The sequence below is a fragment of the Anopheles coluzzii genome, chromosome 2 (assembly GCF_943734685.1).
Source record: "Anopheles coluzzii chromosome 2, AcolN3, whole genome shotgun sequence".
NCBI classification, from domain to species: Eukaryota; Metazoa; Arthropoda; class Insecta; order Diptera; family Culicidae; genus Anopheles; species Anopheles coluzzii.
This window is the reverse complement of record NC_064670.1, coordinates 108,521,311-108,547,474: the sequence shown is the minus strand read 5'-3', so window position 1 is coordinate 108,547,474 and position 26,164 is coordinate 108,521,311. Positions and strand designations below refer to the sequence as shown.

The following is a 26,164-nucleotide window of genomic DNA, read 5'->3' as shown; positions in this document are numbered from 1 at the left end:
TAGATGCAAGCAATGTATCTTCTTGCGCTAGAGACGTAATGGTTCTAATCCGAAAAATTGGAAAATCTCATTTGAATACAGTTGAACATGACTGAGGATTTCGTTAAGGATGAAGACGGATAGGATTTGTTTATTTTGATAAGAGAGTCAAACCAGAAGAGATGAAAGCAATATTCCACGGTCGCCCGATAAAAATTATTGAAGTATTATTGCAAACAAGATTTTTGCGACCAATAATTTTGCGACCAAGCAGAATTTTGTAAAAAATTCTTGGTCGCAAATATCTTGGTTGCAAAAATCTTGGTCGCAAAAAACTTGGTCGAAGAAATCTTGGTTGCAAAATTCTTGGTCGCAAAAATCTTGGTCGCAAAATTCTTGGTCGCAAAATTCTTGGTCCCAAGTTTTTGGTCGCAAAAATCTTAGGCTGGAAATAGACGAACCGTAATTTTCGAGGTACCATGAAAATCGCGATTTTTTTGTACCGTCAATTTTGTTATAAAATCTGGCATACAGGCGAGATAATCGCGGTATGGACACATCCGAGGTCTGGTGACGATTGAATGTGCTAAGATGAAATAATTTTTATCAATCTGCAATTTTTTTATTTCACATAGTTTATGCATAATAAAATGCAAAACTCGTTTCTCGACATGAGTTGTCGAACAAATTCAACAGAAAAAAAAACAAAAATAAACGGTTCGCGCTACCGCGAAAATCTCAGCAATAACGAAGTTGGGTATCTCTGCGAAACAGCAGGCGCAATTGGCGGCGCGAAAGTTTTGACTGCCCAACTGTTCTACAACTGTTATAAACAAGTCGCGAATTTCGGAGTACCGCGACGATCTTGGTTCACGTATTTCCTGCCTTAAATTAAGCAAGATTGACACGATTTGCTTGTACGCGGGAATTCGCGATACGCTGTATTTTGCGGCCGTTTTCGGTCCCTATTAATAGTGTATCTCGGAAACCGACTGTCGATTGCCCCACAATAGGAATGATTTTTTCTTCAATTCTGCTCTTTTATCTTACACAATGCCGTTGCATGCATTCGTGCCAATTCTACTACTGAAAAGCAGAATCATTAAGTGTAGATAATGCAACTTACCAAAAACAACAGCTTTCTTCCGTTTTTGTTTACTTCACCAGCGCGCGCCACCGGAGAACCAGAAGCACACTATTTGCATGTTAAACTGCAGATACTGCTGCGTAAAACAGCAAGACACTTTCTTTGCCCAACAACTAAACGTATTTCACCCATTTTCTCCGCAAAATACTAACTGAATCCATTACTATTTTCACAATTAAAAACAACACTACGTCTTTCGTAGAAGGCACCACAACATTTGGAAAATGGCTTGACAGCAAGCACATCATTACCACAGTACACGTGGCTTTCGCTATTCTCCACCAGATGGCATCCGCTGTCCGTTCGCTCCCGCTTGACGTTTCCACCTATTGTTTACAAAACAATCTCACGTGCGGACCTGTCACGGCACCAGCACAGCAGCGCCCGGCAACCGCTCGTAAAGTCAGCTGCATTTCGATAGTTTCTAATTATTGCTAGTAATTTCATTCCCCCTTGCCAAATGGAAGGTAATGCCGCACCGACCGAACCGCCGGTGTGCAACATCGACAAGCGACCGGAGAACCAAACGTACATTTCGGCATGGCGTGACAGGTAATTATTGCGCCCCTCCTTGTGTGGATCTGTTGTCTCAACCAACAATCCCCCCACTGCACTCTCGATCGCAGGTCCGAGTTCCAATCGGTGTATGAAAAGATATTCAACTCCCGCCCGGACGACATCGAAACGAAGGAGGAGGCGCTCCGGTGGCTCAAGATGTGGCGCACCCGGCAGATGAAGGAGGTCCCGATCTGCGTCCGCTGCACGTTCCAAATACTCGAGGCGCAGGTGTTCGATCTGCGCAGCCAGCGGGCCGCCAGTGACGAGGTGGGCAACGCGATGGAGATTAAAAACATTTACGCCGGTGCGTTCACGCGCTTCATCAACTTTCTCACCGAGGGCGGGGGCACGCGCAAGAAAAGCATCGCCGACTCGGTGCGCGAGATCGGCATCGAGACGTACCTGGTCGAGCTGCGGCATCTGTGTGCGCATCGGTCCGTCTCGATCTCGATCGACGTGTTCCGCCGGTCGGCCCAGTACTGCATGGATTGGCTGAAGCGGGCGTACTGGCAGCGGGAGCTGTCCGGCATGCAGCCGGTCAGTCTGCCCACGCTGAAGTACTGCTACGTGGCGGAAGATCAGCTGCCGGACATGAGCGTCATCCTGCGGACGTACGACGCCGTGACGGCGGCACGTGTCCGACGAGCGTACACGCTGGAAATGGCCATCGAGAGCGTGGGGCTGGCCGAGGCAGAAACGAAGCTGCTGGAAGTGCACGCGCAAGAGCATCGGTCCGTCCGGTTGCCGGTGATCGTGCGGCAAACGGTACGGTTGCTGAGGGAATTGCCGCTACCGGCCACCCAGACCGCTGTGAACGCTGTGTGCAAGGCCGTGCTTGAGCACTGTAGGCGCATGTTTGAAGATGCTGTTCGGTACGGGGACGACGAGCAGGTACCCTTGGGCAAGATACACTCGGATCTGTTCCAGACGCTAGCGGCCATGGGCTGTCTGCAAACGTTGTTCGAGCAGTTGATGGTGATCTGCGAGCAGGAGCAACCGGTCACCGCCACCGGCAAGGAGGATCAGCGCCCGTGGGCAAAGTATTGGGCGCATCGGATCGCATTCGCGTACCAGCTGCTGAAGGAGTTTAAGAAAGCGTGCCGCACGTGGCCCGCGGAACGGTTGGGCCGGTTCGGTGGTGCGCAGCGCAATCTTTTGGCCAAACAGTGGTACGCCGGACGGTTAAAGTCGGCCGTCGATCAGCATCTAATGTTGGGATTTTCCGTCGACTGTCCCTGGCACATGAAGCTGTCCCGGGCGTACGTCCTAGCGCGGCTAACGGCAATGAACGAGCACACCAAGGACATTGTGCCGGTGTAAGTGGCTCCACACGCAGATTGAAAATAATAATAATAATTAATATTGTCGCTCTCCTTTGCTTCTCCAATTTAGACTACTTACCCTACTGGAACCACCACTTTCGCCGTCGCAGCAGCAAAAGATTCGCAAACTAACGGAGGTGTACAATTCGGACGCTCTTCCTACAACTGGCACCAGCGGAGCCAAGGGGAAGGCAAAGGGCTCTGGCAATGAGACGAAAGACACGGATGCGGAAAAGGTTTACACGGCGGACGATGTGATGGAAGTGGTGGCAAAGAAGCGAGCACACTGCAAACCGATGGAAGTCGGCACGTGCCTCAGCAAGAAGGTGAAACGATACGGCCCGTGGACCGATCCGGACGTAGAGGTGGACTGGAGTACCTATCCGCTCGGGTCGTGTCCCACGTAAATGTGTAAGAAAAATACATTCTTAAAATTGGCAATCCACCATCGGCTAATAAATAAAAGTGAAATTTAATTTAAAAATTAAACACCAGTTCCAATTTGTTTTGCTTCACACTTCTCCAAAATTCAAACCAAAACGACAACTGAAGCTGAATGACGTTTGGGTGGGAACATTTGGTGTTTCGTTTAGTGATGGGTAACGTTGGCAAAAAATCCGGAGTCGACTCCGATCCGACTCCGACAAATTCGGAATCGACCCCGGAAGATAATCAACCTTGCATTATTCGGAGTAGTTCGGTGTCGTTCGGAGTCATCCGGAGTCGTTTGGAGCTATCCGGAGTCAATCGGAGTCGGAGTCGTTCGGAGTCGTTCGGAGTTATTGGGAGTCAGAGTCAGCCAGAGTTGTTCGGAGTCGTCCGGAGTCACCCAGAGTCATTCGGAGTCGGAGTCGTCCGGAGTTATTGGGAGTCGAAGCCATCCGGAGTCGTTCGGAGGTGCACGGAGTCAATCGGAGTCGGAGTCGTCCGGGATCGCTCGGAGCCGTCCGGAGTCGTTCGGAGTCGTCCGGAGTTATTGGGAGTCAGAGTCACACGGAGTCGTCCGGAGTCACCCGGATTCATTCGGAGTCGGAGTCGTCCGGAGTCGTCCAGAGTTATTCGGAATCGACCTTTGAAACAAAAGCTTGTAAGCTAAAAGCTTTGCCTGATCACAAACACATTAAACCACACGGTGACTCCCATCAACTCTAGACGACTCCGGCCAACTCCAGACGACTCCGACGACTCTGGACGACTGCAATTCCGAATGAATCCGGATGAATCCAACTCCCAATAACTCCGGACAACTTCGAACGACTCCGAACGACTCCGAACGACTCTGGACGACTCCGAACGACTCCGGACGACTCCAAACGATTCCGGATGACAGCCGATCCGACGCCGGTAAACTCGGAATCTACACAGGAAGATAGGTCCGCCCTGCATTATTCAGATTCGTTCAAAGTCGTTCGGAGTTGTCCGGAGTTATTGGGAGTCGGAGTCGTTCGGAGCCGTTCGAAGTTGTTGGGAGTCGGAGTCGTCCTGAGTTGTTCGAAGTCGGCCTTCGAAACAATAGCTTTTAAGTGCACGTGCAAAGTGAAAGACAAAAAAACGTAGCGAAATGAAATGCCTGATCACAAGCACATTAAACCACACGGCTCGACTCCGATCGACTTTAGACAACTCCGAATGACTCCGACTTTGATTAACTCCGCCGGATTCCAGACGACTACGAATGACTCCGGACGACTCCGGACGACTCCGATGACTCCGGAGACTCCGACTCCGAACCACTCCAAACGACTCCAAACGACTCCAGATGGCTCCGGGCGACTCCAACTCCGGGCGGATCAAGTGGTTCCATTTTGCCGGAGTTGAAATCGGACTTACAATGGTCGCAGTCGGATCGGAGTCGTGGGTGCCCTCTAAAGAGCACATCACTACAGTACCTTTTTTTTGCTTCTCTTCCCCATCAACGTGTGCGTTGAAAATTCGTTGAAATTCGCACGAACAAAAGCGTTCTCAAAAAGGCAAAGAACCACGGCGTCGCTACACGATCGCTCCTGCAGACATCGAAAAGGTGATTAAAATTGTTCACAAAACCCGAATTTTCATCCTATTAAACCTTAAATTCCTGTTTCTTTTTAGTGTAGGAGAAAAAAAAACCCCCCGATATGGAGTCCAACTACCCGTCGCGCATGCTGGAAGTGTCCGTCGCCCAGATGTGCCTCACAGTCGGCTGGTCCAGGACAAAGCCATCCGCCCTCACCTATTTGGCCGCCCTGCTCGAGCGCTATTTGCGCAAAATCGGCCAGCTTTGCATGGGCTCGGCCGAGCTGAACAATCGTACCGCCGCCAATCTGAACGATCTCGCCTTCGTGTTCACGTATCTGCGCATCGATATGGAGCACCTCGAGGCGTACTGCCGTGAGGTGACGTCGAACCCGCTGCCCAACCCGGTACCGTTCGTGACCGTACCGAACAGTGGCCACCTGTCGCGATTGCCATCGTTTTCTGTGCCGCGGGACGAGCTGAAACGGAAACGACCATCGGCCGCTGGGAATGGCGAGTAAGTGTGTGTGTGTGTGTGTCCGTCGGTGCAGGAAAGGAAGGAGTCTTAAACGCGCGCGCAGCTTATGAATTGATCCCACCGTAGTGTACGCATCTTATTATCTCTCTCTCTCTCTTTTTGTAAAATGCTTCACACAAACGCATTTTGTGTGTTTGTTGGAAGTCGTACAATAAACGACGATCCACAAACGTTCCATTTTCCTTTTTGTACTATACACCAGTAAAGCGTGTGTCCGGCCCGCCCCACCCGGCAAAACCCCCCGTTCATTCCGTGGCATGTGCCTGCCATACCCTGGACTGTAGCACGTGCAGTATCCCGCGCAGGATGTCATTTTTGCACTCAATGCCGCGCTGTATCTCCCGCAGCGTGACCAGCTTTTCCCGCTCGATCAGCAGCCGCTCCTGCTCGTAGTCGTTGAGCCGCCGGAAGCGCTTCCGGTGCGGTGCCTCCTCCGTCTCGTCCAGCTGCTGCTGGTGGTGGTGCTGCTGCTGCTCCACCGTCAGCTCTTCCTCCTCTGCAGCCTCCTCCAGCAGTACCGGTTCCTCCTCTTCCTCCACCTCCTGGAGCTGTTCCTCTACCTGCTCTACCTTCGAGGCGGACGCTGCCGCCGCCGCCTCCTCCTCCTCGCCGCTCTCTTCCACCGGTTGGGAAGGAATTTCCAGCTCCTGCTCCTCCTCCTCCTCCTCGCCCATGGGAAACACGGTCACGAGCGTGTCGGTAAAGTCTTCCCCGGCCGCCAGCACCTGCCCGACGGTGGCCGGATCGAGGTGCGCGTGCACCACGTGCTGCTGCCCCGCATGGTGATCGTGGTGCTGGTGTATGTGATGATCGTGTCGCGCGTTGTGATGCTGATGATGATGATGATGATGGTCTTCCTGTTCCTCTTGCTCCTCGTGCTTGTGATGGTGGACTGCGGCGGCAGGATCGCCGTAGCTGTACGCCGGGATGCCGGGATCGTCCAGTATTTGCTGGAACTTTTCAAAGTACGCCCACTTGGGGCGATTGCTAATCTGCCCGGTAATGGCTTGCTGTTGCATTTTGGCTCGCACCTAAAAAAAATACCAAGGAGGTGAAATTGCTAACCATTGCCACTCATCAACCCCTCTTGCCGCGCTCACCTGTTCGAATGTTTGTTTGAGATTTCGAAACTTTTTGTACGCAACGTCCCACTCGAGATCGTACGCGTAGATCTTCTTGAACTTCATGCTGATCTCCGCCCACAGGTCCTTCTTTTTGTGCTTGCGATCCTTAAACTTGTCCTTCAGCAGATCGTACTCGTGCAGCAGCAGCAGGCAGCGCTCGTGCGTCCATTTGAAATCGTGCTGGTGCTGTTGGTGGTGGTGGTGGTGGTGCGAAGTACTGTGTCCGCTCAGCAGCAGCATCGCCGCGGTGGACGCGCTCACGGCCGTCGTTGCCGCTGCCAGCGCCGCTTCCTCCTCCATGGCCGGGGCCTACCGGGGGTGGCGGGTCGTCGTCGTCGTCGTCGTTTTTTTGGTGGGGCGGGGGAGGACAAACGGCAGCACCAAAATAAAGCAAACTCTGCAAAGCAGGATGCAGATTTCCAGCACAGCACAACACAGCACAAGTTTTGCTGCGGTTTTGACAGCACCTTGCGAAGGTGGGACGAGAGAGGGAGAGAGAAGGCGTGAAACAACGTGCGGGAGAGAGCGAGCGAGAGATGCAAGAAAAAGGAACAGCAACAAGCACTGCGTAGTAGTATCCGTTTGCCACTAGAGGGCGCTAGAATCAGTGCACAGATGGTTTGAATTTATTTGAATTGTCCGTTCAAAACGGAGAAACGTTGTAGATTAGTTGCTTTTAGTCGACAGGCTGGAAATTGGTAGTAAAGACTGTTGTTGATAAGTAATTTAACTCGTATTAAAAAAAATTTAAATACATATTTATCATTGAGACTCATGATGTAATGGTCAAAACATCAGTTTCAGAGGAGTTTTAACATAGCTATAAGATAGGATAAGAATGAGGGAATTGATTAGATTGTAGATTGTAAATGTGAATCATTATCTTGTTCTCTATAGCTGAGTTTTTGTTTTCTATAGATCTCACTCAACAAATGCCCCGAAATTCGTTTTTCAGAGATAGTTCTTTAAAGAAAACATCTCCGAGAACTTCGTATCCAGGAGGCTTGTAGGTCAAATCCAGAATGCAATAGCACTTCAGAGTCAAGGAACGTCAGAAGCTACTGAGCAAGGAGTTATTGAAGACGAACAGAACATTAGAGATCATCAACAACATCAAAATCATTTTTAGATTGTATTGACGTTCTTGTAAATAGGCAAATGGTAGCATTTGGACACAACGTGTCTATAAAATGAATTAAAAATAGGTCCAAAATGATAAGAGTGGTCACATTCTGATGATATGTCAAGGATACTAGACAGGATATACCCGTCATGTGTTCAAGCCCCGAAAGGACCGTGTCCCCTTACGTAGGACTGACTATCCTGCTATGGGTAATCAACAAGTCACTGATGGCGAAGCCATCTGATGGTTCAGACAACGGGTCTTGACCGACATCGGTTGTTGAGCCAAAGAAGAAGAAGAAGAAGAAAACAGGAAGCCTCGACCATATTTATGTGATATTGGTAGTGCCGTCAGGCTGCTTAAGAGCGGCTGCATGCAGACCTCTACTAGATGAGCCCGGAGATGCATCAAAGATCGTGGAAACGCACCAGCTGATCATATGAATGTAATCATGTGTAAGTAGAAAGAACTACCAGAGGAGTGGATGTTTGGTGCCACTCACACAGTTTACAAAACATATAATTTTCATCTCGGCAGTCCTTAATGTATAACATTCTCAGTAGATCCTACAGAAGTGATCATAGAACATCTGATCCTTACAGACCACCAGTACATAGAGTTCAAGCGCGTCCTACCAGACTAATAGCTCGGAATGGAGCTTTGGAAGATAATGTAGGCGGAACCACTTTACTGTGTAGTTGAACCGGCTGTTTAGAGGGCACCAATGAACGGAATTTGAAAAGTGCAAGGATAGAGTATCTTCCGGATGTCGGAATCTTCCGAATCTCACAGAGGTCTTAGGCAAGGTGATGGACTCTCGCATCAGCAGCTAAATCCTTGAAGACGCCTTGTACAGAGGAATCGTACATCGTCTTCGAAACCGCACGAAATGCAAGATCTTCGTGAGATTACGCAGGATACAAACGCTTTGGGTTAGTTTGAGCGAAGCATCCTCCGAATCATCTTTGGCGATGTTTTCAAGGATAGATTGAAGAGCGGAAGAATGCATCTCGAGCATGCTGAGAATCTGTACGGCGAACCGCCGTACTATGGCTAGGTCATGTTTTGGTCATATCATGACGATAGGGAAAGCCGGTAGATTACTATGGCTAGGTCATGTTTTGGGGATGCTGGACCTCCAAGAAGACATTCGTCAATGATCCTCTGTTAGGCAGCGACTAGATATAGTGGATATAGTGGATTGGCTGGATCCGATGTAGCAATCCTATGGAGATCGGGTTGTACATGAAGCCAAGAGTCATCGACAAGAGTCATTCAAGTCATCGACAAACAGAAGACCACCACGCAAAGCATGATGAGTTATTGCATACGAGAGCCTAAAACGTATCTTCTTTCCACAGGTTCCTAGTGAACACTACAACGCATTGCGTACAACCAAACACAGTTGCGTATGCTTCAATCATAATCCATTTATTTTCTGTGTACCTTTTTTTTGTAAACGAAACCTTAACATATACAGGTATTATTAGTTAAGATACCAATATAATATAATTCATATATATGTATATATAGATAATTAATTTATACCAATTGTGGTTTGCAGTTTTTCTTCCACTTCTACCGTCTTGGTTTTTGTGTCTCGTGGCGTCCACTTCTACTCCATTGATTATCCCCCCCACAAAATCCCATCATATTCTTTCTTCTTCTTATCTTGTTTTTACATTTGATAACCAATCTTTATTAGCTGATTTTTCTTTACCTCTCTCTCTCTCTCTCTCTCTCTTTCTCTCTGTCTGTCCTTTCCTTTCTCCTATTGGTGGTGTTTGTTTTGTGTAATTGTTAATGGGCATTAGTGGTTTGATTTGTTTTTCCTTTTCTGTTATTTTTGTTTTGAGTTTCCCTCTTTTAATTTACATTTTAGAGCTTCCTACTTTTCCGTTTGCAAATATAGCAAAAAAAAAACAAACAATTTGTCTACCACTTAAATATCTCCATTAACTTTCATCCACCTATGCCCAGTCGCCGGTTCACCCACACACACAACACCAAAAACGGCTCCGGTTTTAGCTATATTATGTGAGTTTTTCAGTTTGTTTGTTTGTTTTGTTTAATTTCGAAAAAATCTAACTGAGAATTATTTTGACCATTCTGCTCCTTTTGCTTTCGAACCGCTCTTTCTACTTTACTCCCTCCCATTTTTGTTCATATTTTATAATTTTGTTTGTTTTGCTTCTGTTGTTCTTCTCTCTACCTTTCTACATACAGTTAAAGTACAAATTTGGCCTAACAAATGATGGGCTTCTTACACTGTGTTTTTTTTTCTTCTCCCCTCTTTTTTTATCCTTTAATGATGCAAAAAAGTCTGTTTTAGTCTTTCATTGATGCGCTCTTCTCATTGCTCTTTCTCTCTCTCTCTTTATCATTCTCTACCAAAAGAGGGGGTGTTTCACCACCAATGAGTACGATTTCATACTTGTTTTCTACCGCTTCTTTTCTTGTGGTTTTGCTTTTTTTGTTTTACTCTACTATACAGGGCTTCGCTTAAACTCCTTCTTTTTGTAATACAACTTTTTTCACACCATTATTCTTTGTTCCCCACCTATGTTTTGCTTCCTCTCTTTTTCTCTCTCTCTCCCCTCAGTTAAAAAGAGGTTTTTAGTAACACATTTTGTACAGTACATTTGATTGTGTTTTTTGTGTTGTTTTGTTTATGAGTAAATTGTTTACTTTCTTTTTGTTACTGTCACTTCCTATCCACTTCCTTTATATGCATTAGGTTTTATATATGTATAGCATTACAGTTTGTTTTGTGTGTATCGCTTGTTTGGGCTGTGGTGTGATGGAGTCGGTAGTTTTATTCTTTTTTGTTAGTAATTCACTACTTAAAAACGTTGTTTTTTTTTTACTATTCACTACTTAATATTTCTTGTTGTTATTTTTAGTTGTTGCCTTCTCTTCACTGCATCAATACACACCCTTCCTCCCACTTGTTTGCACTAACTGCATTTGTTAAACTACTTACACACTATGATGATATCGCCTACCAGGGGTATGAGGAAGGGAAGTCATTTATGTACATGTTGTCATTCACATTATGTGCATCCTTTTTCCCCCACAAAATGGGGGAGTGAGTGGTGGTGGGAAGGGGAAGGGAGTGTAGTTTTAAATTAATTACTTGTTACAGAGTGTGTGAGTGAATTTGTGTGTGTTTGTGATTTGTTTTACTTGTCTTTCCTATCAAACAACTACTATAAGGCCTTGGTGGGGCCCCTAATATTCCTCTTCTTGTTTGCCACTGTGTGTCGTCTGTCTGTCCACTCCCTTTCCATACGTCTAAGATATTACAATAAGTGTGTGCGTGGTTGCGTGCGCCTCTATGTCACCGCAAAAGGGACATCGAGCACACACACGGCACACACACCGTTCTTCGCTTGCGCGAGAACAGAGAGGCAAAAGGGGGGGTTGTTTTAAGGGGAGAATTGGTTTGCTCTTTGTTTTGCAATCATTGCACACACACACGCACACATTACAAGATTAGGTGGTGGTGGTCGTGGTGATACATAGATATAGAGTATATAAATATAAGTTATCGAATAAATAATGTTTCACAACAACAGCAGCTCCTGTTTTTGCCCCGCTTCCGTGTGTGGCAGCATTGACGATAGCGGCGGCGGCAGCAGCAAAAGCTGATCCCCACACGGGAAGGGAGGGGAGTGGTTGGTCAGAGAGTGTGTGTGTGTTTCAGTAGTCGCGATGCGTTTAAATATCTCTTAAAAATTACTGATCCTTACAAATCTTTTAAATCACGACATCGCGCGCGTGTGGGTGTGTGTGTGTGTGATCGTGAGTAAATCGTGAGTTTTGGTGAGTGCTTTTGCTGTGGTGGTAATATATGAACCAAGGTCTGCTTTTGCTCCCCTATGTATCTATCTACCCCACAGTACCTAACACAACACACTACGACCCTTAATAGCAAAAAATGTTTTGTTAATCGCTTTCTATTACCTACAACCTTTGCGGGAGAAATATCATTCCTCCCGGTGTCCAAGGGTGTTCGAGCTTTGATTTTAAATGATGATGATGATGATCATGATGGTGATATTCTTATTCGCGATGGAACGTTACTTTGAGTATGCGAGAATTGAATGCCTTAAAAAATACAGGGCAACACACACACCTTTAGTGTTCTCCCTTCTATACACGCTAACACCTTTCTCTCTAAAACCGCTGTACAAGCGCACTTCAGAGCTTCGATCGGATTTTGTTTGTTTGTTTTAAAGAATTTGTCTTAGGCTAGCTCTAGCTCTTTCATTCTCATTCTCTTTTTTTATGTCCAGTTCGCTTGTTTTTTCCACGGAAGTTTCTGTTTCTGTTTTCTGTGCACAATTTTGGTCATTTGATGCGTGTGTGAAGGACAAATGCGATTGAGAACCTAAAATCAAAAGGGGGTGAAAAACAACATTATACACTGCTGGACCCTTGTACTATCGCTACAACCGAGCTTTAGGCTTTAAAAGTTTGGGTTTAGTTAGTGAATGTTTCTATGTAGAAGCAGCTTGTGCTGCACATGGATGCTTTCAACACATGAGATGTTGTTATTACTGTTTCCCCTGTTACTACTATTACCGATTACCGTTAAATTACCGTTAATCGGACAGCTTCAGCGCTCCTGTTTGTGTGTGTTTCGGTTGGTTGGTTGGTTGGTTGTGTATACTACAATTAATATTAGCTATTCACTTACATACTACTCATCTTCCTCCTATTTCTCACTAAACACTGCTCCTCTTCGACCTCATCCGTCATACCCGGAAGCTTGCTAGGTCTTGTCGGTTCAATTAAATTACCACTTGCACTTTATCTCAACCATCGTTTGTCGGCCACCTTTTCAAGAGCAGCGCCACACATTGGCTTTTGCGGTTGGCTTCACCTCTCCTTACAGAAACATCCAAATGCTTCTCATTTTCACACTCCTCGAAGGCATGTCGTATTATACACTCCCAACACAGCAATAAATTAAACGGAGTGCACCTTTCCCCCCCCGGGGGCGTGTGTACATTCTTATCCCACTTTTCCCACAATTGACATATTTTAACGATCCGTGTACGGGTTGGGTTGCGAGACTTTGGAGTTAAAAACGGGTTCGTCGCCTGGTTTGGTGCCTGTTTTTTTTTTCGACGGTGACGGTGGTGGTGATGGTGTTTTGTTCCTTATACTCTTTCCCATAGTCGTCGAAACGAATTTTGGGTTCCTCAGTAACGAATCGTACGCTTCTCGTGCGCGGGGGCTCTGGGTTTTTTTGTAGTTTACAATAATTTTAGCATCATTTATTCTGTAACTCATTTTCCTCACTCGCTCTCTCTCGCTCTCTCTTTGTTTGTTTGTTGCACGTAACTTTCAGACTTTCAGGGCGGCTGCTTGCGGCGTGAACGTTTAGAGGCTACCACACTGTTCTCGTATTATTTTTCCATTGAAACCGATGTGTTTTCTTACAGTAGGAGAAATGGAGCGGGGGGTGGGGACGAGGAAAGCAAATCAATACTGCGCGGCGCGGGGGTAAAACAATATTCCGAAAGATATGTGTTTAGAGGCTATTGACACGATATAAAAAGAAGGGATTTGAGAGCTAACAATGCTTTCGTAGATCCAGCGTAAAAAACAGCACAATAAAAAAAACATACTTAAAAATGGCATATTATAATAAATACTTTAGAAACATTACAATTACTTCACGCACTGAGAAAAGGAACGGTCGTGCCATTTGGAAACAAAAACACATTTACAAAATTGTCTATTAAAAAAAAATCTTCCATACGAAAGAAATTATAAGGGTCAAACGGGGACGATGGGCACCTGTCTAATGACTCGGTCGGCCTTCGGCATTTCCTATACACCCATTTAAAACTGAAAGCATTGCACAAGAAAGTTAACAGAAAAATATTGCTAATTATGATTATAAGAGGGTTATTAAGAGGGAAAATCGTGAAAAACACAATCTTGTTTATGGACAAACACAATAATAAGTTAAAAAAAGTGCTAAAATTTGCTCCAATTGTGCACGGTGAGCACCGCTTTTAGACCCTTTTGTGCCTTGAAGCCTGTGAGATGAAGCCTTTGATGAAGCAGTTGATGTATAAAAATGTAGCCCGCGCAGCACTGAGTGTAATTGTGTGGGGTGCTGCTGTTCGTTACATGTGGGGGGGGGGGGGGGGGGGTGGAGGGGCAAAGCGAAAGGGGGCGTTGTGTGTATTTTTGGCCCTTTTTCCGGTTCTCTCCTTTCTTTTATCTAATATCACAGACAGATAAAGACCGTCAGGGTCAAGAAGATCAAGGGTCAGAGTGATCCAAAAACGATGATGCGGTTGCGGTGGTGAGTCGATTACTGCCATACGCGCGTTGTCTCCGCCTGTTTGCTGCTCCTTCGTACACTGTGTGGTGATACTGTCCGGATTGGGTTTTGATGGTGGTGGTATTGATGATGATGATGGATCCATTTTGTTTGGAATGCTTGCTTTGCTCTCTCTTTCTCTCTCTCTCTCTCTCTCTGTCTCTTACGCCAACGCAGCCGTCATGTGGTAGAGCTGCATCAGCACCTGCACGTGTATCGGCAGGCAGGAGAGCCGATCGTGCGTGTTCGAGTCCATCGCCAGCCAGGACAGCAGGTTGTAGCCCTCGAGCACGTACCGCAGCACGTCGGCGGTAATGTTCGAATCGAGCGGATGCTCGGTGGACGATTGATTCTGCTGCAGCGGATCGTCCGTGTTCTGCAGTATCGTCGGGCTGTGCAGATGCAGCGCCGTGCGCAGAAACACCGGGCACACGTTCTCCATGTGCGGGCAGGAGGACCAGAACCATTCCGGCATCCGGCCGGTGGGGGCCGTCGACACAAGGTACCCGATTGCTAGCGGCTGCTGTAGCACCAAACCGACCTGATGAGTTAGTGGGGGGAAATAGGAAAGTTTTCGTATATTAGACACGTACAAACATGACGCAAATGCAAATAAAGCTTGACGTACCTCTTCCGAATCTTGCGACCCGTAACCGTCACGGGATCCAGCACCCTTGGAGCCACTTTCGCCCGGGCTCTGCTGATTGCCTTCGAACTGTGACGGGCTTCCCGGTCGCGAGTGTGGCATGTTGATCTGCTGCATTGGCAAGTCGTCTAAAATAGGGGAATGATTGACGCGGCAATTATAGCTTTTTCCCCTCTAAGAAAATCATTTTTTTGCTGCCTTTACTTACCCCAACACTTGAACACGTCCATCATGTTGATACCATCATCATCGTCGTCCCCATCCATGATCACCATGTTGAGATCCTCGCCCAAATCCAGCTCTCCGATCACGCTGAACGACGCCTGGGCAGACTGTGAGAATAACAAAAAAAAGACATTTTTTCCATGAATAGTTATTCCTTTTTAACATTCCCACACTCCGTCCCTTTACCTGTGCTTTGGCACTGGTCGGAAACACCAGTATGTGCGTGCAGGTCGCATCCTGCGGCGTCGACAGCGGCGACTGCATCGACCGCTGGCTGAACCGCTCGTCCGGCGTGAACTGATCCGACATGACGCGCAAATCCGAGTCCGGCTCGAGCGTCACCAGGCAGGCGCTCAGTATGCTCGGCACCGCGATCGGATGCATCAGCGAACACTGCTCGCAGATGTCCTTCAGATGCTTGGACGCGCGCTGCAGGTTCGGTTTGCTCAGCAGCCAGCTCCAGCCCTTCAGCTCGCCGTGCCCGATGCGCCCGATGCGCCCGACCACCAGCCGCCACGGCTGCACCGTTTGCGAGATCAGCCCGAGGATGAAGTCCATCAGCTTCTGCAGCCCGTACCGCCTGGCCGAGGCACGCTTTCGCCGACCCCGGTTCGGAATGTCGATATTGATCGTGACCGTTTCGAGAAACTCGCCCCGATCGTCGGTCGCCACCGCGAGCAGCCAGCTCTGGTCCTCGCTCAAACAGTAGCTACAGTACATGATGGAGCACTGCTGCTTCATGCTCGTCTTGCCGAACGATTCCGTGTTTTCGCTCTTCTCGCAGGATCGGGCCAGCACGTACGGCGGTGTGTACAGTCGGTACGGGACGCGGTTTTTGTCGTCCTTGCGCTTGATGAACTGTTCCGCGTTGGCGGCCGTCCCGAACCCGGTCAAACTTTTGACCGTGTTCATGTGGGCGAGGTACTTGCGGCTCTGGGAGAAAACGCTCAGCGCCAGGCAGCGCATGTGGTCGCTGAGGCGCAATCGGTTGCGGTTGCGCCCGAGCTCGAGGATGCTTTCCAGCGAGATGATCTAAAAATGGACGAATAAGAAGGATACATTTTTAGTAAAGCATAACTGGATTGGATTGTGTTTAAATGTACGTTTAGTGATCGATTGGCATATATGTTTAAAAAAAGGATTTATTTTACGATTTTTTATTGATTTTTTTTTACTTGCACTAACAAAACGTTAATTTCGAACTTTCAATACAGCGTTTTCCAGGTGTTCTCATAGCTGTGGGACACTTCCTTGACGCTTTCTTGCATGAAATGAACTTAATTAGTGGGAATTAGACTCTATAGCATTCTTGTTAGACAAATCCAATCGGAATTTCCAAGGAGCCTGTCCGAAAATGGTGCTATTCCAACAGAGTCCAATTTCCATCATATGAAGTTCACTTCCCATAAGAAAGAGTCAAGGAAGTATCCCACAACTATAAGAACCCCTGGAAAACCCTGTAATAGGATACTATAAATCAGTAGACAACATTTGACACCTCTATCAGTCGAACTCTAACCGTGGTAGCCAAAAAAACTGAAGCAACTTCGTTCGGAAGCGTCTTGGCTAACAATCAGAGCATCGAAAGAAAGCCCAGATAATGGCGGACGACCCGGAGCGATAAGAAGCTCCAAAGTCACACCAAACATTCACTTTCTCCTGCGAAGGTTAGCTTACCTGCACACTGATATTGCTGCGTATCGAGTCCGGGACGGCGTTCAGAATGTTCGAGTAGCACCGCAGCAGCGACAGACAAGCCAACCGTTCCACGTCCGGCGAATCGTTACCGCAGGTGAACGGTTCCACGATGTACAGCACGATATGGGGCGGATCCTTCCCATCGTCATCGATCCGCATACCGTCGGCCGGACTGGCGGAGGAGGTATTCAGCTGGTCGCGATTTTCCGAATCTACAACGTAAAAAAAAAGAAAAAAAAAAGGATTAGAATTAATGAGGAAAACGATCGCATGGGTGATCTTAACGCCTACCGTGATCAAACTTGGGCGTGTTCGGTGCCTTATCGCCGGGCTGCGATGAATCCGGCGTACTGGGCGGCGGTGGTGGCATCGGACTCTGTCCCGGTCCGTCGGGCCGGTTCTGGCCCATCGCATTGCCACCCGGCTGGCCCATCGAACCGCCGCCGAGCGAGGAAGCACCAGCCGCACCGCCCCCGAGCGAAGCCGAAGCGGACGCGGAAGACGACGTGTGGTGATGGCTCTCCGGCGGATCGAGCAAACTCTTGTCCGACGGTACCTTGGACAGGTACGGGGCGAGCTGCTGCTGACACGTCTGAGCGTACAGCCGCAGCAGCTCGTTCAACCCGGAAGAGGAAGAGGAAGAGGCGGACCCTGCAGTGGTGGTGCCATTTTTGCGCTGCTGATCCACGCCCATGTTCGTGAACCACTCGTCCAGGTTGGAGTTTTGCGTTTCCTTCAGCACGCGCTGGCTCCCGACGCGCAGTATCCCGTCCCAGCCCTTGATCGGCGTGTGCCGCCCGAGCTTGCACATCTCGTACGTGGTGCTGAGCTCCTTGAAGTAGGTGCGCACCTTCGCCACCACGTAGTCGTTGTCGGGGACGATCGCGACGTACGCGACGTCGCGCGGGTACGAGTACGGTTCGAGCAGCAGCTTGTCCCAGTAGTGGAGCGCGTACGGTGCCAGCGACAGCCAATCCTTCTCGTACCCGACGATGAGCGACGGGATCGGTTGCGGTTCGCACTGGCCCGTACCGCGCCCGGCCAGCCGATGGAACTGGCGCCACGTGAGCGGCCCCTGTATCGTGTACGGTGCGTCCCAGAGCCGGGTCGTGCAGCGCTTGTGGAAGGCGTCCTGCAGCAGCGGCTGCATCGACTTCATGATGCGCACAATGTCCTGATTGCTCTTGGGGCCACCGGCCCGCAGGAACGGCCACTTGTGCACGTTCATCTGGCCGCGCAGCGTTCCGCCCTTCACGAGCGCGCCCGACGACGACTGCTGCTGCTGCTGCTGGTCGACATCCATCTTGCTCTCGTTGATGGCTTGCAGCCGGCCCTGCTCCAGCGCCAAGCTAATCACATCGTTCGCGTCCACATACTCGAGCAGGTGGACCGCTCCGTTCTCGGCCCCACGGCCAAACAGGGGCCCCCGGTACCGGTTCACCGCCCGGTGGATGGAATTGCTCGAGCTCTGCACCACGGAGCACTGCTCCCGCAGCAGATCCATCACCTTGAGCGTCAGCGGCAAACTGTCCCCGCCAGCAGCGGAGGAGGAGGAGCCCCCGGCGGAAGTCGCCAACGCTCCGCGGTCCGCGTCCTCCAGCTTGATCGCTTTCGCCGTCCCGTTGAGAAACTCGAACAGCGAGCCGTTCTTGTGCACGGCCGGATCCTCCGCCATGCCCGTTATCTCCATCTCGTCCTCGTAGAACAGGCCGGCCCGGTGCGCCATCCGTCGGTTGACGACCGCACTGAACCCGCACTGGCAGTCGATCGGATCCTCGTCCAGGTAGCCATTCTGCAGGCTGTCCGTGTTGATTGTAACCGCCGCGCTCTTGTCCTCCTGCCGGCCCACGGCCGGGGAGCCTAGCATGCCGGCGCCGAAGGCACTACTGCTACCACCCAGCCCGAGATGGGCCAGCGCGCTCGCCTTACTTCTTCCGCCCGCCGGTCCGGGCGTCGTGCTCGGCGTCGGTTCGGCGCCGGCCGCCGTCACCGAATCCATCCAGTTCGTGCCGGGCAGCGCGAGGTAGAGGCCACTGTCCGCGCCCCGTATGTTGCCCACACACTTTGCGCCCGCATTGCACACGCACAGGGTGCAGCTTTTGAAGTTGTGATCGCGGAAGATGTTCAGCGCCGTATCGTACAGCAGCACGTTCACGAGCAGTGCGTTCGTTTCGATGCTGCGGCTGCCGGCGGGCGTACCGGTCCCGCAGCCGACACCGCTGGAAGAGAGCGGCGGATGGACGGTCCCAGCACCGAGGGGGCCACTGCCCCCCGTCGAGGACGGGGTCATGGGACCCCGGTTGGAGCCGGGCCCGCCGCTGTCCACCCCGTCGAGCGGGTACTGCTTGCTGTGGTAGGAGGAGGGCGTCGCGACAGAATTGGCCGGACTGGCGATCGCCACATCGTACGGGGGCGGTGGCAGCAGCGGCGTCGTGCGCCGGAAGCTCAGCGAACCCATCGGGTTCGGGCTGCCGGCACCGCCGAGCGGCGACGGGTAGGGCAGCGGGCAGGATCCCTGCGGCGTTGGCACGCGCATCGAGCCGCCGGGCGTGGCGGGCGAAATGGGCGACATGCCCTGCCGGAGCGGTACCGGGATTCCGCCCATGCCACCCGGGTGGAACAGACCGCCGCCCGAAGTGCCGGCCGGCGAGGGGGAAAGCATACCCGCCCCACCACCCATGATGCCCCCCGGGAGCGAGTTCACCGACGGGGGGCGCGAGTGGGGCTGCGATTGGGCGCCCTGCGACGGTGGGTTCGAGTACGGGTGGGCGAGCGACCCGCCGTTCAGGCCGCTCAGCCCGCCGAGCAGCGAGTTCGGGGTGCTGAGCGGCTGCGGAACGGTCAACCCTCCCACCTCCTGCTTGACGATGGGCAGCAGCCCCAGCCCAACGCCCAATGCCGTGGTAGTGGGACCAGCAACGCCCAACGGCCTTCCCGTGCCTGCTCCAGCGCCGCCTTGGCCACCGCTTTCCGGCTGACCGTCGGGATGGTCCTGCTGCTGCTGCTCCTGCTTCTGTTCCCGCTCTCGCTCGCGTTCGGCTTGCTCGCGCTGCTTCTGCTTTTCCCGCTCGGCCGCCGCCTGCTCCTTCTGCTTCTGGCGGGTCGATTTGTACACCAGCCCCGCGACCGTGCTGGTCGGGATGGGCGGCATCACCTGCTGGCTCGGCAGCGACGGGAGCGGCGCATACTTGGACGAGCCCACGTACGGGCAGATCGGTGGCGGGAGAAACACGAACGACCAATCGTCGATCGGTTCCTCCTGCGGGCTGCCCAGGTTCGGTATCGGTGGCACCGAGCTCGCTCCACCACCGTTACCACCACCGCTACCCGTCCCGGATGAAAGTGACATCTGCAGGTCGACCAGCGTGTCGAGCGCGATCGAGCCGCCGTCGGACAGACAGCCACCGCCCCCGGGGCTCGAATTGGGATGCGGATCTAAGCTCGGCGGCGTGGGGAACATCTGCGACAGCTCCTTCGGGCTGAGCATGCCACTGTTCACCGAGTGGTGGTTCGAGCTGGGGAAGCGTTTACTCTCCTCCGAGAAGCCCCCGCTACCGCTACTGCTCTTGTTCGACCCGGGCGGTGTGTTGTGCAGATCCGGATCATCGTTGAACGGGCCACCGTCGTCGAAGATCTGGTTCAAATCGTCGATCGATGGCTGCAGATCCTGATCGGTCAGAAAGATCGAACCCTTGTCCTCCTTCTCCTTCTTTATCTCGTGCTCACCGAGCAGCGCACCGTCGCCCGCACCACCATTGCCCGCGGACGCTCCGTTGCGGTCGGGCGTACCACCGTTGGCACTGCCGACCGCCGTACCACCCTGACTACCGTCGCAACCGATCTCCATCTTGATCTGGCCGAGCAGCGGCGTACAGCCGGCACCGTTGTTCGGTGCGCCATTATCACTGCCGCCACCGGTTCCGGGCCGACCGCCGCTCAGCGCTTCCGCCAGCGCTTCGGATGCTTCGGCCGCACCCTTCATCAGCATTCCATTGGTGCCGATGCCGCCGTTAGTGCTGTTCCCGCTGCCGGCCAGCCCGGGGCCGGATGCCATCGTGCGGCTGTGCTCGTTCGCGTACAGGTCGAGATTGCGTATCTTCTTCACGAGCCGATTCTCTTCCGCCGCCAGCCTCATCCGCTTTACCGGATGGTTCATCCTGCAAACAAAAAAAAGCAACCAGGTTTAATCAAACGAAACTCTTGCAAACCCACGCGCGGCATCCCCCCGAACTCACCATGCGTCGACGCACGTGTAGTCGTACAGCAGCTGCGACGTGCTGGGAATGTCCTCGCCCTGCAGCGTCTCGTAGTCCTTGCAGAACAGCGACGGCCGCTTCAGCGACTGCAGCATCTGCAGGATCGATTCCCGCTTGCTGGCGAGATTGTTCGCCAACGCCGTCTGGTGCGCCGAGCTGAACACGCTGTGGATGCTGGGCGTCATCGGTACGCCGCCGCCGCTGCCGCCTCCGCTGCCAAGCGAGCACGAACCGCCCGCCCCGAGCGACGACTCCGACCGCACCTTCAGGCTGCCGATGCCTGAGGACGACAGCGAGCTGCGGGGCGATGCTTTCAGCGCACTGAGCGAGTTGCTGCTGCTGTTGCTACCGTTGCTGCTGCTGTTGCTGCTGCTGCTGCTGGACGAATTGCCCATCAGGTTGGCGCTAGCCTGCTGCTGCTGTCCTCCTTCGGTAGTGCCGCCACTGCTGCCTCCGCCACCACCACCACCACCCGGATGGGAAGGTGTGTGGTACGGGGAAGCGTTGATGCTTTTACTATCGTGCTGATCGGTTGGCGTCGGGGCCGGCGTGTTCTTGTCCAGGTGGTCCAGGCAGGGCGTACCGGGCTGCACACTGCGCGGGTTGTTCGAGGCAGGTGGATGGGGTGACATTGTGATGAGCTGCAGGGAAAGAGGAGAAAAGGGTTATAAGAGGGACCAAAAGGACATAAGTAAAAAAATCTCGAAAGTAAACCTACCTGATCGCCGGAGGGTACGGAGGTTGGTTGCGAAACGGAGGAAGGTTGCATCGGGGACGGTGCCGCGCTGGCGGGCGAACCTTCCGACGGCAGTGGATGCGAGTCACCGATCGACATCGGATTGCGACAGTAGGAAGGTGGGCCGCCGTAGGGCGTTGTGCTGCCGGGGGCAGCGCCGGTCGTATTGGAAGCTCCACTGTTGCCACCGCCACTGCCGCTGTTTGCGGCACAGTTTTGGTTTGATCTGGAAGCGAAAGGGAAATGGTAGAAAATTAAAAAAAAAACACGAAATAAACAAAATTCTTCCAAAAGTTCAATTTAAATTTAATTATTTCAATGTATGAAAACCCCTATTACAATGAAAGGAGAGGTAAATTAAGGCTGGTGATCATGTAGTAAAATAACGAAACATGCAAAACGATTGATCTCCATATCTCCACGAATATATGTACATGTTAGTAAAACAAAGACTACAGTATGGATGCACTACGGGGAAAGATTAGATAACGATAACGATTTTGTACGTGATACGCGTGACGTTTCGATGAAATTAGACCCTTGCGAAAACGTGCAGAATGGATTTGCAGACACCAACAGCTGGAGGAAAGAAGCTTTTTGGTGGGTTAATGATAAGAAAGAATAAATCCGTTTGCCGTTTCTTTGGAAATGTGTGATTGATATGCTTCTCTGCTGCCGACGATACCACCCAATGGAAGCTGCAATACTCCCTTTATAGTACTAGTAGGACCTGTAGAAAATGGACGCACGGCGAAACGTGGTGAGTTGATGCGTTAAACAGGAAGCAACGATGATGTGGGGAGACATTTTCTAGCGTGAATATGATATCGGTGTGTGAACTAGTGATGTGCTGTCTGAAGCACACTCACGACTCCGATCCGACTCAAACAATTGTTAATTCTAATCCGACTTCGGCAAAATGGGAGCCACTAGTTCCGCCCGGAGTCGTAGTCGTCCGGGTAAGAATCGTTCGGAGTCCAGAGTTATAGTCGTTCGGAGTCGTCCAGAGTCGTCCAGAGTCGTCCAGAGTTGTTCAGAGTCGTCCAGAGTCGCCCAGAGTCGTCTGAAGTAGGAGTCGTCCGGAGTCGTCCAGAGTCGTCCAGAGTCGTCCAGAGTCGTCCAGCGTCACCCTGAGTCGTTTGTAGTCGTCAGAAGTAGGAGTCGTCCGGAGTCGTCTGAAGTAAGAGTCGTCCGGAGTCGTCCAGAGTCGTTCGGAGTCTTCCCGAGTCGTTCAGAGTCGTTCAGAGTCGTCCGTAGTCGTCCATAGTCGTCCGTAGTCGGAGTCGTCCGGAGTCGTTCAGAGTCGTCCTGAGTCTCCCAGAGTCGTCCAGAGTCGTCCAGAGTCGTCCAGAGTCGTCCAGAGTCGTCCAGAGTCGTCTGTAGTCATCTGAAGTAGGTGCCGTCCGGAGTCGTCCAGAGTCGTCCAGAGACGTCCGGAGTCTTCCAGAGTCTTCCAGAGTCGTTCAGAGTCGTTCAGAGTCTCCCAGAGTCTTTCGGAGTCTTCCAGAGTCGTTCATAGTCGTTCAGAGTCGTCCAGAGTCGTCCAGAGTCGTCCAGAGTCGTCCGTAGTCGTCCGTAGTCGTCCGCAGTCGTTCGTAGTCGTCTGTAGTCGGAGACGTCCAGAGTCGTCCAGAGTCGTCCAAAGTCGTCCAGAGTCGTTCAGAGTCGTCCAGAGTCGTCCGGAGCCATCCGGTGTTTTCAGGAGTTCCTGACGCCGATTTCGGACAATTCCAGACGACTCTGACTCCCGACGACTTCAGACGACTCTGGACAACTCCGGGCAATTCCGGCCGGCATCAGACGATTCCGTACGACTCCGAATAATGCTCGGCGGACCTACCTTCCGATGTCGGTTCCGACATTGTCGGAGTCGGATCGGAGTCAACTCCGGATTTCAGGCAACTGTACCCATCACTAGTGTGAACTTAATGATCAGAACATGTATGTGTGTGTATGTGTGTGTGTATAAGGAACTGTTCAAGCGTATGTGTATGTAAAGCTTGCTCTGGTGGCGTGGTGGTGAGTCCATTTGCCCGCAAATTGACCGACGGTGGAGGAAATAGGTTACAAAAAAAAAGCAAAGGACAAAGTGTTTTGGCGGTGACGCAAAAAAAAGAGAGATGTTGTGAGGAGAGAAGGAGTGGGGTGGAGATGAGTGCTTAAAAAAACTTCCACCATCCCCCGGTACCATTTGCCTGTTGAGGTTGTTGTTTGCTTATGCTATAGGGAAAGGTGTAACCAACCTTAAGCACGTGTCGGCCAGTTCGAGCGAATCGGCTGCGCTGTCACCGGAAGAAACGGCTCCAGGCGAGGAGGCGGCGTTGGCAGCAGCAGCAGCAGCAGCGGCGGCCAGGGCGGCAGCAGCAGACAGGCTCAACGGTTCGGTGCCGGGACGGAAGAGCGCCTCCTGCGGAGGTCGCTTGTGGAAGGCAACCCTTTGCGGCCGGTGGTGATGATGGTGGTGGTGGTGGTGATGGTCCTTCGTCGATTGATGGTGATGGTAGTGGCTGCTACGGCTACTACCACTACTGCTGCCAGGGTAAGTGATCGAGTAGGACGATTTCGGGTGTGGATGCAAAGACCCACTACCTCCGGCGGCAGCGGCACCACCACCTCCGGGCGATGAGATGGAAGTGTAGCTGCTGCCGCCGGTTGCATTTGCCGAGGAGCTGCCTGCTGCACCGATCGTGTGCTGCTGCTGCTGCTGCTGCTGCTGTGTTCGTCCACTTGCCGAGGATGAAGCGGACGACGAGGCCGATGACGACGAGGAAGATGGTGGTCGCTTGCAACACCTGGAACACAACCCGGATACACAATACACATACGTAGGTACACGGAGAGCAGGGCAGGAAGCAGCAGTAAGGGGGGGGGGGAGAGGGAGAGAACACGGCGGCAAGAAACATTCGCGCAATGTGCAAGCGTACATACACACACACATCCCCAGATGGCATAGAAGAGCATTATTAATAGTATTATTCGCGTAAAAAAGGATTGCACAGACGCGGTAACGTACATACACGCGCACGATGGGTAGACACGGTAAAGATAAAGAGAAAAGAGAGAGAGAGAAAGAGAGAGATAAAGAGAGCAAGGAATAAAAAGAGAAGAAGAGAATATATAAAAAACGAGAATACAACAAATTAAAGAGCGAGAAAACGAGAGAAGAAAACGAAAATGGACAAAATACAAGGTGGCAAAAGCAACGAAACAAAAAAAAAGAAACAAGCGAATCAATGAAACACACATACACACAGAAACGTACACGTAGCGCGTGTAGCAAGATTTCGAGCGGGAAAACAAGGATGCGAATGGTAAATGAGATGGTGGTGATGGTGCGCGCATGGGAATGGGGGGAAAATGTGTGGAAAATTGTACGCTTCATTTCAAGACTTTCTTCAAAGTAGAAAATGTAATAGAGAATACTAACAAGAAGAAGCTTACTTTGAACAAAGAAAGTAAATTTAAAATTAAAAGGCAATATTTTCTGTTCCAAAAGTAACAAAACGTGGAAAGCTTCATAACAATTAGTGATGGGAAAAATGAAGTTTTTGTCGGAATCGATTCCGACTAGCTCCGCAGTTTTCTGGAATCGATTCCGAAAAGCAGGTCCGGAATCAGTTTCCGGATTCGTATCCAGATTCGGAATCGACTCCATAATTAGTTCCGAAATCGGCTCCAAAATTGATTTCGGAATCGGAATCGGTACCGGAATCGGAATCGGTTCCAGAATCGGAAGCGGTTCCGGAATCGACTCTGGAATCGGAATCGGTTCCGGAATCAAATCTGGAATCGAATCGGAATTGGCTCCTAAATTAGAATCGGCTTCCAAACGGAGTCAGTTTCGGCATCGCCATAAAAATAGGCGCTTGGGACCAATCATACTACGTATTGATAACCGCAAAAAATCAAAATTTACTTGTAAAAGATCCATTCTCATGGAGATTCCCGGACTGATTTCGCTTCTCAAACTTATTTTTTCAATTTAGGAACTAATTCACATTCCGGAGCTAATTCTAATTCTGGAGTCAATTATGATTCCGCTTCCGGGGCAAATTGCGATTACCAGGTCAATTCCAATTCCTGAGCCAATTCTGATCGCGGAATCAATTCCCGAGCCGACTCGGGAATCGGCTCCGGAGTCAAGTCCGGAATCGGCTCCGGAGTCAACTTTGCAATCGGCTTCGGAGTCAACTCCGGAATCGGCTCCGGAATCAATTCCGGAACCAGCTCCGGAATCGGTTTTGGAATCGGCTCCGAAATCGGTTCCGGAATCGGCATCGATTCCAGCATCGGAATCGGCTCCAGAATTGATTCCGATCACAGAATCGGAATCGGGTAGGTCCGATTCCGAGCTCCCACCACTAATAACAATATTCCATAATGAAATAAATTGACTTTCAGACATCTTATACGCATTCTATATAATGCTACTAATTCTTATAAAACAAAAATTAAACAAACAAAAAACTAAAAT

At 50.8% G+C, this 26,164-nt stretch overlaps 4 protein-coding genes across 5 annotated transcripts in view; 2 read left to right on the top strand and 2 right to left on the bottom strand.

Annotated features, from left to right (window-relative positions):
- The first annotated feature begins 1,394 nt into the window (after window positions 1-1,394).
- Window positions 1,395-3,495, top strand: LOC120951610 (uncharacterized). Its single transcript, XM_040370410.2, has 3 exons — window positions 1,395-1,678; window positions 1,753-3,000; window positions 3,077-3,495. Exons 1-3 carry the CDS (start codon window positions 1,587-1,589, stop codon window positions 3,411-3,413), a joined length of 1,677 nt encoding a protein of 558 aa, XP_040226344.2. The 5' UTR covers window positions 1,395-1,586; the 3' UTR covers window positions 3,414-3,495.
- A 1,625-nt stretch (window positions 3,496-5,120) lies between these two features.
- Window positions 5,121-5,519, top strand: LOC120951952 (transcription initiation factor TFIID subunit 3-like). Its single transcript, XM_040370976.2, has one exon. It carries the CDS (start codon window positions 5,121-5,123, stop codon window positions 5,517-5,519), a length of 399 nt encoding a protein of 132 aa, XP_040226910.2.
- A 61-nt stretch (window positions 5,520-5,580) lies between these two features.
- On the bottom strand, window positions 5,581-7,243 carry LOC120951950 (LIM domain-containing protein A-like). The gene is made up of 2 exons (XM_040370975.2): window positions 6,637-7,243; window positions 5,581-6,567 (listed from the first exon to the last, which is right to left on the bottom strand). Exons 1-2 carry the CDS (start codon window positions 6,958-6,960, stop codon window positions 5,782-5,784), a joined length of 1,110 nt encoding a protein of 369 aa, XP_040226909.2. The 5' UTR covers window positions 6,961-7,243; the 3' UTR covers window positions 5,581-5,781.
- Window positions 7,244-14,259: 7,016 nt separating this feature from the next.
- LOC120954013 (mediator of RNA polymerase II transcription subunit 13) overlaps window positions 14,260-26,164 on the bottom strand; it is a 50,496-nt gene continuing 38,591 nt past the window's right edge. The window contains exons 6-14 of one of the 2 annotated variants that reach the window (XM_049607034.1): window positions 23,934-24,482; window positions 21,673-21,916; window positions 20,934-21,595; window positions 16,990-20,855; window positions 16,678-16,910; window positions 15,187-16,032; window positions 14,984-15,107; window positions 14,758-14,903; window positions 14,260-14,670 (exon numbers count right to left, since the gene is read on the bottom strand). In XM_049607034.1, coding sequence (XP_049462991.1) covers window positions 14,293-14,670; window positions 14,758-14,903; window positions 14,984-15,107; window positions 15,187-16,032; window positions 16,678-16,910; window positions 16,990-20,855; window positions 20,934-21,595; window positions 21,673-21,916; window positions 23,934-24,482 — 7,048 coding nt within the window. In that variant the 3' untranslated portion in view covers window positions 14,260-14,292. The remainder of the gene's footprint in view (window positions 14,671-14,757; window positions 14,904-14,983; window positions 15,108-15,186; window positions 16,033-16,677; window positions 16,911-16,989; window positions 20,856-20,933; window positions 21,596-21,672; window positions 21,917-23,933; window positions 24,483-26,164) is intronic. The other variant, XM_040374525.2, reaches the window with a different exon arrangement.